This window comes from Barbus barbus (assembly GCF_936440315.1).
Source record: "Barbus barbus genome assembly, chromosome: 7".
Lineage (NCBI taxonomy): Eukaryota > Metazoa > Chordata > Actinopteri > Cypriniformes > Cyprinidae > Barbus > Barbus barbus.
The window spans coordinates 34,080,690-34,094,524 of record NC_136735.1 but is presented as its reverse complement, the minus strand read 5'-3'; the positions used below and the strand labels follow the sequence as shown (position 1 = coordinate 34,094,524).

Here is a 13,835-nt window from a genome sequence, read left to right as displayed (position 1 = left end):
CTGAAGAGAAAAGAAGGGACTCTTGTGTAATCGTGTGATCAGCTCTTGGACATTTTCGGACATTGAAGTTATGCGTCGCTGGACAGTGGTACTTTGTGCATGTCATCATTAGCTTTCTTCCCTAGCTTTACGTTTGCCATACCTTCTGCAGCAGGCTTAACTAGAGTCTGTCCAATTGAATGGGGTTTTCCCATTTTTGCAACGAGTAGAGACGCTTTGTATGATGCCTCAGTAGCCTTTGCATTTTCACCGGGCATAAAAAACTGAGGTGTTTTTACTCATGTGTCGCTCAAGCTCATCACGTTTTCTCTCAGAAAATGACACTGGTTTATCTGTACAATCTTTGTGCTTTCTCACATGGCTCGCGCCGTGGTCTGCGGGAGTGTGGTGGCCAGTGGTCATGGCTTCAGTGGGCCTTTGTGGTGCTGTATTTTGTTGGTTTCAGTGGACGCTTGATCTTTTCTTTTGACTCCTCTTTGGTTTAGCCACCGATCCATTTTTACGTTATTAAAACAGAATGGCAAGTGCATTAAAAATCTACTTAAATAAGTGACGATTTTATAAACCCTTGCCTAGTTTAGGTCATCTTTTCGCGGACCACACTTTAAGAATTACTGCTCTAAACAATGTAATGACATACACATGATACATTCACAAAACTTTTCCCCCCTGGTCGTCAGGAGGATATATAACATGTATGCATGTAAATATTTATATACTGTATTGTATGTGTGCCTTAAATATGTCAATAAAAATAAATAATATTTAGTTTAATTGTATTGCGTGTGTTTGTGGTGCAGCCAGCAGATGTCATCCAAGGGCGCAGTAAACACTGAACACGTGACTCTGTGAGAGCCTCTAAGATCCACGGTGTGTTTCTGTTTTTTCTAATAATCCTCGCCTAGCCGCCCCTCCTGACCAAACCCCGTCATCAACACACACAAACAACGCTGGACGAGTGAGAATGGCGATCAGACGGGCCTCGGTGTCCTCGGCGGGTCTGGAGGCCTGGTTCCCCGCGCCCGGCGGCGGCGAGGATGAGCCGGAGCTGCGGCGGCTGCGGGAGCGTCTAGGCGGCTGGCTGGCGCAGTGTGAGCCCGCGGTGCTCTGCGTGCAGCGGCTGCTGGTGTGGGAGAGGCCGCTGTACAGCATCATCGCCGCGCTGGCTCTCAACACGCTGTTCTGGTGAGACACGAGCGAATAAAGCTGCTCGTTTGTAAGCGACGGTGTTAATCCTGACCAGTAGTTAGTTCTGGTTAATCTGCTCGTTAGTAGCCGCTTCAGGTCGAAGTCCCCCCGCGTTGCATAGCGAATAATACTCTTGTATTACTGTTAATTTACTGTTTTCGGACATGTGCTATGGTTTTGGATTCTACCATGGTATTTTTGGGCGACCATGTAAATATCATGGTAATGATACTGTTGTATGCATCGAAATACCATGGTATTACCGCTGTAATACTATGGTATTACTTTGGGTTTTTGGACGTACTTACCATAATACTACCATATGATTACTGTGCTATACCATGACAGGTACAGTCATAGTATCAGACAGAAATACCATGGTACTTCGATATATACCATAGTACTACTCTATGGTTTAAGAATACACTGATATGTATAAAAACCTATGATAAACAAAAAAAGCATGGTAATGCATGATTATGGTATTGGACAAGTACCAGGGTAATACCATGTTTGCTTTGAATATTTACTGTGGTATTACCTTGAAATTTTGCAAACAGATCTTGAATTAACACATAAATATGTATATTATTTTACCATAATATTATTGTCTAAAATCACTGTATTGTGGAACTGCCACAGTGTGTGTGCGTGTGTGTGTGTATGCGTGTGTGTGTGTGCATGTTTATGTGGTTTATGAGGACACAAATTTGTATAATGACATGGGTATGACAGAGGTATTACAATATGAAGGTGGTTTATGAGGACACTGCCTATGTCCCCGTAATTCAAAAGACTTAAAAACATACTAAATGGTGTTTTTTTGAAAATCTAAAAATGCACAAAGTCTCCTGTGAGGGCTAAGTTTAGGTGTAGGGTTGGTGTAGGGCAATAGCACACACAGTTTGTTCAGTATAAAAACCATTACGCCTATGGAGAGTCCCCATAAACCACATAAACCAACGTGTGTGTGTGTGTGTGTGTGTGTGTGTGTACACTGCTGCTCAAAAGTTTGGGATCTGTAAGATTTTTAATGTTTTTTTAAGGGAGTCTCTTCCGCTCCTCAAGGCTGCATTTATTCGATCAAAAATACAGAAACAACAGTAATATTGTGAAATCTTATTGCAATTTCTAATATTGGTCTAATATTCAAAATAGAAGTCTTTACTATGACATTTATTAATTTAACACATCCCTCCTGAATAAAAGTTTTAATTTCTTAAAAAAAATGACTGACCCCAAACTATTGAACAGCATTGTATATTGTAGAACAAAATTAATTTTTTTAAATAAATGCTGTTCTTTTTAACTTTGTATTCATCAAAGAATCAAAGAAAACACATAAAGCAGCACAACAGTTTCAACACTCATAATAAATCAGTATATTAGAATGATTTCTGAAGGATCATGTGACACTGGAAACTGGAGTAATGAAGCTGAAAATCCAGTGCTGCATCACAAAAATAAATTCTATTTTAAAGTATATTAAAATAAGAAAATAAAAAAAAAACAAATGAATACATACAGCCTTGATGAGCAGAAGAGACTCCCTTAAAAAACATTAAAGAGACAACAAGAAAATACAATTTTTAAATACATGAATTATGTTTCCATCTCTGTTGCTACGGTTTTGGATGTGTCTAAAATAACAGCACCCTTATGTACAAGTCATTGGTGTTTGGTGATGAGTTTTTGGCTCAAGGTCTGCATATAAAGTCACACCAGAGGTGTTCAGCTGGGATCAGGACTTGGCTTTCTGCAGACCAGTCAAGTTCTTCCACACTGACTGAATCAATCATGTCTGTTTGAACCGTGTCTTATACACAGAGGCACTGTCATGTTAGAATAGAAAAGGGTTCTGTCCAAACTGTTGCTATACAATTAGAAGCACACAATTCCCTAGAATATCATTATATGCTTAAACATTAAGATTTGTACTCATAGAAATTACTAAAGTAGTCAAACATGTTCATGAGAAGGGGGTGACCCAATACTTTTGGCAATATAGTGTATGAACAGTATACACAGTTTTATATACCCAGTATATAAAACATATCTTTCCATAATGTTCCAAAATCAGTACCTTTGTTTGCAAATAATTAGTTACAGTTCACAGTTACATTTCGGTTAGTACACAGGAACTGTGTTAAATATCCATATGGGATGTGACAAACACGACTTATTTCTGTCATATGAATGAGTCATAGGTTGTTTCTATAAATGGATTAGATGCAGATTGTGATGTTTAAACAGATGTATGTGTGTTTTAGGCTCCTGTCATCCACATCTTTGAGACCCTTGTTCCTCCTGAGTGTGTCTCTCATTGGACTGACTTTACTGGAGAGATGGAAAGACAAGCTGCCACAGATCACTGGTAATGCATGCGCAGACTATTGTGCATTTGATTCATAGCAACACATACAGTTCATAGATATACACCATAGGACTGGGCAATATAGCTGATGTATAGCTTATATAACGTATTTTGTGTTTTGCAGCATTTTGAGGATGCTTATGTCACTCAAATGTATTTGCTCTGAAATGTATCTAGTCATCTAGTCATGGTTGTTTAAGTAGATTTAAAAGGTTTAATATAAGAACTAAAAAGCAGTAAAAATCTAGATACGATTTCAAGGCATGCTTTGCACACCATTTTCCACTAAATGTACATATAAAATAATTATATATATATAGTGCCCTCCAAAAGTATTGGAACAGTAAAGACAAAATTGCTCTGTTGGCTGTGGAGTCGAGACATTTTCAAATATGATTAAAAGATGAATATGAGACAAAACTACAGAATGTCACATTTTATTATTAGCCGTTTCAACACATAGATGTTTTACCAGCTAAGAAGTTCAGCACTTTTAGAGTTTCATCCCTCTATCTGATGTGAGCATAAGTATTGGAACAGTTGCCTCACAGGTCTTTCTAAGTGATCAGCTGTGTCCTGTTGCATTAATTCTTCAGATATTAAAAGCAGGGAATGTGTCGTATCAGTTATATCCATTACTTCTGTATTCTGAATCCTGCATTCGATGATGACACACAAACCAGGATGAAGATGAGGGAGCTGACTTTGAGAGAAAAGCAAGCAATTTGGATGCTAAAAGAAAAGAGGAAGTCAATTAGAGCTATAGCAAAAACAAAGGGCATGGAGAAATCAAGAGTTTGGAAACCACCAGCGACACCTGCAACCAACAACTACCTGATCGGCTGAGAAAACAGTAGTTGATGACAGACAAATCATAAAAGCTGTGAAAATGAACCCTAAAAGACGTGTCTGTAAAATCACCAACAACTTCCAGAAAGCTGGGGTGATGCTCTGACAATCTACTGTCCTCAGGAGACTTTGACACAGAATTACAGATGCTACACAGCAAGATGCAAACCTCTGACCAGCACCAAAAATAGAAAGGCAACATTAGAGTTTGCAAAAAAGCACAAAGGTGAGCCAGAAGAGTTTTGGAGCTGTTTATGGACCGATGAGACAAAGATGAACCTTTATCTAAGTGATGGGAAATCAAAAATGTGGAGAAAAAAAGGGAACTGCAATGATCCCAAGCATACAGCCTCATCTGTAAAGCATGGTGGAGGTGGTGTCATGGCATGGGCATGCATGGCTGTCTCTGGAACAGACCCTCTCAACTTTACTGATGACTTAATGTATGATGACAGTAGCAGAATGAATTTGGAAGGGTACAAAACCATCTTTCCTACCAATATTCACGAAAATGCCACCAGATTCATTGGGAAGTGCTTCATATTGCATCAGGACAATGACCCAAAACACCCTGCCAGTTCAGTCAAGGAATTTATAGATTCCTTTTTTTTTAGATTGCCCAAGTCAATCTCCAGATTTAAATCTGAATTTCACCAGCTGAAGAGGAGAGTAAAGGCAGAAACTCCCCAAAACAAGCAACAATTGGAGTTGGCTGCATTAAAGGCTGGGAAAAGTATTTCAAAGGATGAGACCAAGAGTCTGGTGATGTCTATGGGTCACAGACTCACTGCTGTGATTGTGCTCAAGGGATCTGCAACTAAATAATAGCTTTTAATCTTTTATATCTGCCTTATGTTCAACTGTCCCAATACTTATGCTCACATCAATGAGAGGGATGAACTCTAAAAGTGCTGTTCTTTTTATTTGGTAAAACATCTATGTGTTGAATCATCCAATAATAAAATGTGACATTCTGTAGTTTTGTCTCATATTCATCTTTTAATAATATTTGCAAATGTCTTGACTCCACAGCCAACAGAGAAATTTTGTCTTTACTGTTCCAATACTTATGGAGGGCTATATATATATATATATGTATTTATTTATATGTATTTATTTATTTATTCATATGCCCTAACATAACAATAGTCAATAGTAGTACACAACTATATGCATCCAATTTCAAAACCGATTTTTTTTTTTTTTTTTAAAGAAATTACATTTATTGAACAACGGGACATTAAATTAATTGAAAGTGACAAAGACATTTATAATGCTACAAAATAGTTTTGTTTCAAATATATACTGTCCTTTTGAACTTAGTTTATCAGATAATTCTGAAAACTGTATTACTTTTTCCACAAAAATATTAACAGCACAACTGTTTTCATTACCGATAAGAAATTATAAGAAGAAACCTGCTGAAAATTTAGCTTTGCTTCACAGGAATAAATTACATTTTAAAATATAGTACAGTAGAATACAGTTAGATTTGATTATTCTTCTAATATTTCGCAATGTTACTGTTTTTATATTGTTTTTCATTAAATAAATGTATCCTTGGTGAGCAGAAGAGACATAAATATTAGAGATACCGTTTTTGTAAAACATGTCTGTGTTTTCACAAAACAAGGAGGGATTCAGCTTGATTTGATCAAAATGTATTTTTTTTATGAGAAATTCTTGAATATTGTACCATTCAGAGGCCCATGCATTCATAGTTTATTGCAGGAGCCTCTTTTATTTGCTCTCACTCACTGTTTGCTCCTGTGTTCTCTACAGTGTGGCATCCTGAGCCGTCTGTCATTGAGCGGTATGTGTCCCTTATGTGATTGCACTGCTCACTTTCAGAATTGTTTCATATGCTGTATCCCAAGTTTGCTTCCATATGAAATTAGTTTAAATTTGTCCTGACTGTTCATTTGTGCATGCTTGTTACAGAGAAGCGCTGACCGATCAGCCACGTCTGCTAAGCGTCGAGGAGCTCAGCCATCATCTCGCCGAGAGTTACCTCACCTTCAGCCTTTACATCCAAGAAATGCTTCAGTACAAACAGCAAAACCACGGCAAGGTGAGGAGAGAGATTCTATCATCGAAATATATCTGAAATGTGTTTCAAAATAACACACAAATTATAATTCCGTCTTTATTCAACCTCGTGTCATTCAAAACCTGGATTACTTTCTTCCTTTTGTCTTGGAATTGAAATGTTTTCTATTTCTCAAAAGTCTTCACTGTTTAAAAGTTTGGGGTCAGTAAGATTTATCATGGATTTCATAGTAATATGAAGCAGCACATCCGTTTTCAACATTATTAATAATAAGTGTTTCTTGAGCAAATTAGCATATTCTAATGATTTCTGAGGGATCATGTGACACTGAAGACTGGAGTAATGATGCTGAAAATTCAGCTTTTCCATCAGGGGGAAAAATGACGTAATATTGTAACAATAATTCACAATATTACTGTTTTTGCTGTATTTTTGATCAAATAAATGCAGCCTTGATGAGCTTAAAAAGACTTAATTAAAACATCTTATTGACCTCAAAGATTTCATTTCCAGAAAGCGTTTACTAATCAATCGTTCTGTTTCTCCTCATCAGTTCTGCATCATGATGTGTTCAGGATGTTTCATGCTGGCCGTGGTTGGACATTACATTCCTGGGATAATGATCTCCTACATCATATGTGAGCAAACGTGTTTGTTCATTTCCATATATTCTTTTTACACACACTGCTGCTCTTTTGCACCAGCATCTCAAATGCACAACACACAGCTATTCAAGTCCACCTCTGCACTTACAGAACACTCCGGCTGTGTTTTGCATTGCTATAAATTAATGAAGCAACATAAAGCTGAATATATCACTCTAGAGAGGAAAAATATATTAACAGCATTTCTGATTGGCTGGGTTAAAAAATACAGGCATATTTAAATACAGAAATGTATTTGTACTAAATACTACAACAATTCAAACTGGCGTCAAAAATATATTATAGCAATGTATTTTCTGTTGTCCTTTTGAATGAATTTAATTAAAAAAGATAGGGAACATATCCAGGTCATATTTTGGAAAAAGAACAACAGCTACTTTAGGATTATTAAGATGTTTTATGTCTGTTATCTAAATGTAGGGTTTTTTTGGGGGGGTCAATAAGAGTTATTTTAGTGTTTTTTGTTTTGTTTTTTTTTTTAAAGCTCACCAAGGATGCATTTATTGTATCAAATATACAATAAAAAGAGTAATACAGTGAAATATTATAACAAATTTGAGTTTTCTATTTTAATATATTTTTAATAAAGCTGAATTTTCAGCATCATTACTCCAGTCTTCAGTGTCACATGATCCTTCAGAAATCATTCAGATATGCTGATTTACTGCTCAAGAAACATTTCTTATTCTTATCAGTGTTCAAAACAGTTCAAAAGAACAGCATTTATTTGAAATGGACACATTTTGTAACATTATGTGTCACTTTTGATCAGTTGAATGCATCCTTTTTGGGTAAAAGTATAATTTCTTATCAAAAGTGACTCTTACTGACCCCAAACTTTTGAACAGTCCTGTATATGCAGAGGTTAATAGTGTTCTCTCTGTGCTGCATTAGTGCTGAGTGTGCTGCTGTGGCCGCTGGTGGTTTACCACGAGCTGATCCAGAAAATGTACACCGGACTGGAGCCCATACTGATGAAACTCGACTACAGCATGAAAGGAGACACACAGCGCCGCAAATACGACAAGAGAAGTGAGAGCGTTGCCTTTATTTACTGACCTAGCTTGCTAACTTAACTTTTCAAAACCCAGAATAAACACAATATTGTTGTTTTACATTAGTTGTAAATATAATCCTATATATTCTATATATACACATTTTATACCACTCATTTTATTTTATAGACAATTATGTAATGGCTGATAATAAATATGATATGTCTAATATTTTTTGCCACTATGTTCATGCTTAAAGTGAAATCAGGCGTCAAGTCATTTTAGATACAGTAAAAAAATTACATAAATCTGGCATGAGTTTACCGCTTGAACCTGAATAAATAATCCCTAATATTATCTGCATTCAATATCGGACTAATAATAACAATAAAAACTGTTGAATATTGATGCCAGTATATTATGCGCTCTTTCTACAGATATCATAGTTATAGACTCTTTGCAAACCAGGTTGTTAATGTGTCACTTCCTGTTAGACTGCGCTCAGGAGAAGTGTGTGTGTGTGTGTGTGTGCAGAGCTGAAGAAGGAGCAGGAAGAGGGTGATGAGCCGAGGGCAGAGACAGAGAGCGAGAGCGAGGAGGAGCTGTCATGTTTCGCCCCTACTGTGAGTGTCCTGATACAGGGGGGTTAGTTTCATGTTTGGTGGTGAGGGGTGTATCCCATCTTAAAGGGGCTGAATTCTATATTTAAACCTTTTAGGCATTTTTTTCTGGAGCCATTATTCCAGTCTTCAGTGTCACATTATCCTTCAGAAATTATTCTAATATGCTGATTTGCTGCTCAAGCTAGTTCAGTCAAACGATTAATCGCATCCAAAATAAAAGTTAATTTTTTTTACATAATATATGTGTGTATACTGTGTATATTTACTATGTATATATAAATACACACACATACAGTATATATTTAGAAAATATTTCTGTATATGAATATAATTGATATTATATATCAATATTTGAAATGTATAAACATAACATATTTTTCTTAAATATACATGCATGTGTGTGTATTTATATACATAATACATTTACACAGTATACACATTATGTAAACAACTTTATTTTGGAGCGATTAATCATTTGACAGCACTAGAAGAAACATTTATCATTATTATGAATGATGAAAGCAGTTGTGCAGCTTAATATTGTTGTATCCTTTTTTCAGGATTCTTTGATGAATAGAATATTCAAAAGAACAGCATTTATTTAAAAAATAAATCTTTTGTAATATTTTAAATGTCTTTACTGTCACTTTTGATCAATTTAATGCATCCTTGTTGAATAAAAGTATTAATTTCTTTCCAAAAACTCTCACTGAACAGTAGTGTAATTCCGGTCTCTGATTGGTTCGTTCTGTGATCAGGTGGATGTGAAGACCACGGCTCTGGCGATGGCCATCACAGACTCCGAGCTGTCCGATGAGGAGGCATCTATACTGGAGAGTGGAGGATTCTCTGTGTCCAGAGCCACCACACCACAGCTCACAGACGTCTCTGAAGGTGCTTTTTTATGTGCATGAACGTTTTTTCTTTTTTTAATAAAATTGTAGTTTAGTCAGACTGATTAAAAGAAGTGGATCAGTACCACAGATGACAAACATTGAACAGACATTATTTACATGGGGTCTATAATTTTTTTTTAAATGTTTTTTATTAATATTTTTAAGTCTTTTATACTTACTAAGTCTGCATTTATTTGATAAAAAATGCAGTAAAAAATGTAATATTGCAAATAATATTAGAATTTAAAGTAACTGCTTACTATTTGAATACATTTTAAAATGAAATGCATTCCTCTGAGCTCATTTTTCCTGCAAAGCACATTTATCAGCAGTCTTTAAATTTGCTGCTCAATAAATATTTCTGATTATTATCAATTTTGAAAACAGTTCTGCTGCTTAATTTTTTTGTTTTTTTGTTTTTTGGAAACCATGATACATTTTTTTTTTCCAGGAGTCTTTGATGAAGAGAAAATTTAAAAGAACAGCATTTATATGAAATAGAAATCTTTTGTAACATTATAAATGTATTTACTCTAACTTTTGATTAATTTAATTTATCTTTGCTGAATGAAAGTATTCTTTTCTTTCCAAAAAAAATTTAAACAGTGAAACAGTCGTATCTCAACATTATTTAAAATAACATATTTAAAAATGTTTTCTTTAACTGTCAAATTATACCTAAAAAGTGGTAAAATGTTTATATAATGCAATAATAAACGAAAAATTAAAATGCAGATATATTAGAAACATTAAATGCCATGCTGCGAAAACGCTCTGCTATTCCAGACCGTATGCTAATAAAAAAAGCCTTATTTATGAAACACAGGCAACAAATTTTTGTGTAGTTCATGCAAATGGTGTCAGCTAAATTCATATTTCTGTTGTTTGTTCAAATTTTTGAACTTCGAATGTTAAAAACGTTCTTGCACAAATTCAAATTCATGTGTGAAATCATAAATAAAACCTTTTTGGTGTAATTTGAATTTGAGAAAATAATTTCTAAAGAATGTCACTTTAACACGTTCAACCAAGAATGGCTTAATAATTATTTTATCATTGAAAAAGCCTTTACCTTCTACTTTATTAATGGTTTTACTCCAGAAATGCCTGTGTTTTCATCAGCAGACCTGGATCAGCAGAGCGTGCACAGTGAACCGGAGGAGGCGTTCTCTAGAGACCTAGCAGAGTTCCCATCGGTGGACGAGCTTCCTTCTATTGAACCGGGTCTGTTCCGTTTCCCGCTGGGCGTGCTCGGGTCCGAGCAGACAGGAGCATCCGGATCCGAGCTCCAGGAGGAGCCGCTGTCTCCGGCCAGCCTCCTCATCCAGCACTTAGCATCTCCGCTACACTTTGTCAACACTCACTTCAACGGACACGGACAAGCGGCGGGGGCGGACCAAAGCATTGTGGGTACTGAAAAAGAGGGAGGGGGATTGGGTGCGGGCGTTTCGAGACCCGCTCGGTCCCTGGAAGCCCTCAGCGAGGAGATAGTGAGCACGGCCATCTCTACCGTAGTACAGAACACTCTCTCAGCCCTGCTGCGGTCTACCGAGGCCAGCGAGGGCTCGTCAATGGCTTCATTTCTTCCCACCGAAACGCCTCCTTGCCCGATGGAATCGCCCCTCGAGTCGCCTTCCACCCAGGAAGCCAGCGTAGAGGAAGAGGACATCGACGTCACCGAAGCAAGCACCGAAGAGCAACCAGATGTCACGCTCGTACCCGCCGAGGAAGAGGACTTTGAGCTTCTGGACCAAAGCGAACTGGAACAAATGGATGAGGGGTTGGGCCTTGGTGTTGATGGACAGGACGTGGGCGGGGCTTCCACAGACACGCCCCCAAGCAGTCAGCAGCACGCAGACCAGCAGGATTCCTAGCTTCATGTCATCTAAACTGTTTATTTTATTTATAGTCCTTGTAGATACCATATACTGACACAAATGATTCGTGAAAGGGAATGTTGCGGTCAGCTATGCCTTTATTTTGTTGTTTTCGGGAGTGAGATCACTGTGATTGTTGGTGGGCTTTTGTTTCCTGAGCAGGTGAATGTCCAAAACGTTTGACGCAAATCCTAAAAGCGACGGTAATGAGTTTTTTGACATCCAAATGGCCTTCAGCCTCAAATCCAGCCACTCAGATTTCAAAAGCAGCTTAAAATAGATTTAGTTTTAATCATTTACTGTATGTATGTTTTGACAAAGACCACATGTCTGCGACACGAGCCTTCTGGTTTATCAATCCCACGCTGACCGTTGTCATAAGGTTTAATGCATCGGGTTATGGGAAGAAGTTTTATTTGCTCGTAGGGCTGGGAGGTTTTGTGTGGAAGGAGAGGATGAGCAGGATATCAATGCCAATTCTCAGTGAAAAGTTGGTTATGTTAAAGATTTCTTTTCATAATCATATAGCTTAACTAATATATTCCTGGGAAGCGGATGGTTTTATTTATTCAAATTGGTTAGAGTGAAGAATAGTTTACTATTAAATACATTTCAAATAAATAATAAAGCTGGAAGATTTATATTCTGGGAGACAGAAGTTAAAAAGTTTAGCGCATTGCAATTGCAATGCAAATACTAAAAATCGTTTTGAGAAATCAATATTGGATTGTGCCATTTACTTATTTTTGAGGATGTAATCTTTAAAGTACTTTTGTCGCACAAAGGAGATTGTGAATGCAGTGTAGCACACCTTAGCTAAAAGTTCCCTGTTGTTAGTGCTTGACCCCCGTATTCCTGTAAAAAATTAGAAGTTTAACTCCTATTCAGGCTCAATGTATTATAATTGGTTGCATTGTTTAACTATTATTTGTGTGCACATCTGCAGGACTTCTTCTGGATTTTCATAACCATGCCAAATATATTGCTGTTCAAGAGTTTGGGGTCAGTAAGATTTTTTTTTTTTTTAAAGGAATTAATATTTTTATGCAGCAAGAGTTAAAGAATAAAATGGATTAAAAGTAATTAAAAGTTTTCTCTTTCAAATAAATGCTGTACTTTTGAACTTTCTAGTCAAAGAATTGTGGGGGGAAAAAAAATCACTATTTCCACAAAATATGAATCAGCACAAACTGTTTTCAACATTAAAAATAATAATAAATGCTTCTTGAGCAGCAAATCCGCAAATTGGAATGATTTCTGAAGGATCATGTGACACTGTAGAGTAAAGCTGACTTAAAAAAAAAAGCATTTTAAAATCCTACAGACTCCAAACTCTTGAACGAAGTTTCATTGTACAAATTACATCAAGAGCTCACAGATTGCTTGAAATACAATTTACATGATAAACTCAAATTTAACTACGAATTTGGGTAGATTTTGTGCATGGGCTTGACTGAATTATTTTCCAATTTTTAATTGAAATTAACATTTATAAGAGGGGAATCCTAATTTGAGAGCCTTATTTGTATGCATCTTTGCAAGAGGTTCGCAATAAGTCATCAAGGTATTTCTAGAATTGGGGATTATTTTAAAATAATTTGATTATTCATTTCTCTTCATGTTAGTGTCAAAGGTCTCAGTAACTTCTTATGTGACACTGAAAGAATATAAGATTTTATGATCCAATATATATATATATTTTTCAATTATTAATCATACTAAAGGGAAATATCTTTTAAACTGGAAATGTGTATGTAAAAACAATGTATATATTTAAAGGCCTGTAACATGGGACGTTTTACAGATCTGTTGATTGATTGGAGGCAGGTTGACATTCCTTTAAATTCAAAAGTTATTCTACACTATTATACGCTGTGTCCTAACCAGTCATAATGTGGGAAAAAAAAAATCAATTTTAATTAGAATTGTGTTCTAGCCCCACCCACTGTAAAATCTGATTGGTCTAAAATCCTGCGCCACATAGTTGCAAATATGTTCTGCGTTGCTGTGATTGTATTTTTAATTTCAATGTGAACTGTTTGTCGCATCTCAGTTGTTTGGTTAGGACTCAGTGTTGTTGCTTTGCGTTTTGCCCCTTCTCCTGTAGATACCACATCTGATCCAGAGCGCAGAGATTTGTGTTTTCAGATATTTACAGAGAGGTTATCTTTGTGTAATAGTGATTGTGTTTTGCTCATGCTGTTACTGCTTTATGATCTATAAAAAAAAGAGCATTTAACTACAAAATGTATTGTTGAATGTCATTTTGTTACTCTGACTTGCACCTCCATGCACCTCTAATATACACCCATAACCGG

At 36.3% G+C, this 13,835-nt stretch overlaps 1 protein-coding gene across 4 annotated transcripts; it reads left to right on the top strand.

Moving 5' to 3' along the window:
• Positions 1–822: 822 nt before the first annotated feature.
• On the top strand, positions 823–13,760 carry retreg2 (reticulophagy regulator family member 2). 4 transcript variants are annotated; one of them, XR_013784459.1, is made up of 10 exons: positions 823–1,185; positions 3,459–3,562; positions 6,194–6,224; positions 6,353–6,482; positions 7,015–7,099; positions 8,021–8,158; positions 8,656–8,744; positions 9,503–9,638; positions 10,763–12,489; positions 12,842–13,760. XR_013784459.1 is itself a non-coding variant. In XM_079422219.1 (9 exons), the coding sequence occupies exons 1-9, from the start codon at positions 965–967 to the stop codon at positions 11,512–11,514; spliced, it is 1,686 nt and encodes a 561-aa protein (XP_079278345.1). In that variant the 5' UTR covers positions 843–964; the 3' UTR covers positions 11,515–13,760. The 4 variants fall into 4 exon arrangements, 2 of the variants coding, with proteins under 2 accessions (XP_079278345.1, XP_079278346.1); XR_013784460.1 differs by having other exon boundaries at positions 874–1,185; positions 10,766–12,489; XM_079422219.1 differs by having other exon boundaries at positions 843–1,185; positions 10,763–13,760.
• The last annotated feature ends 75 nt before the right edge of the window (positions 13,761–13,835 follow it).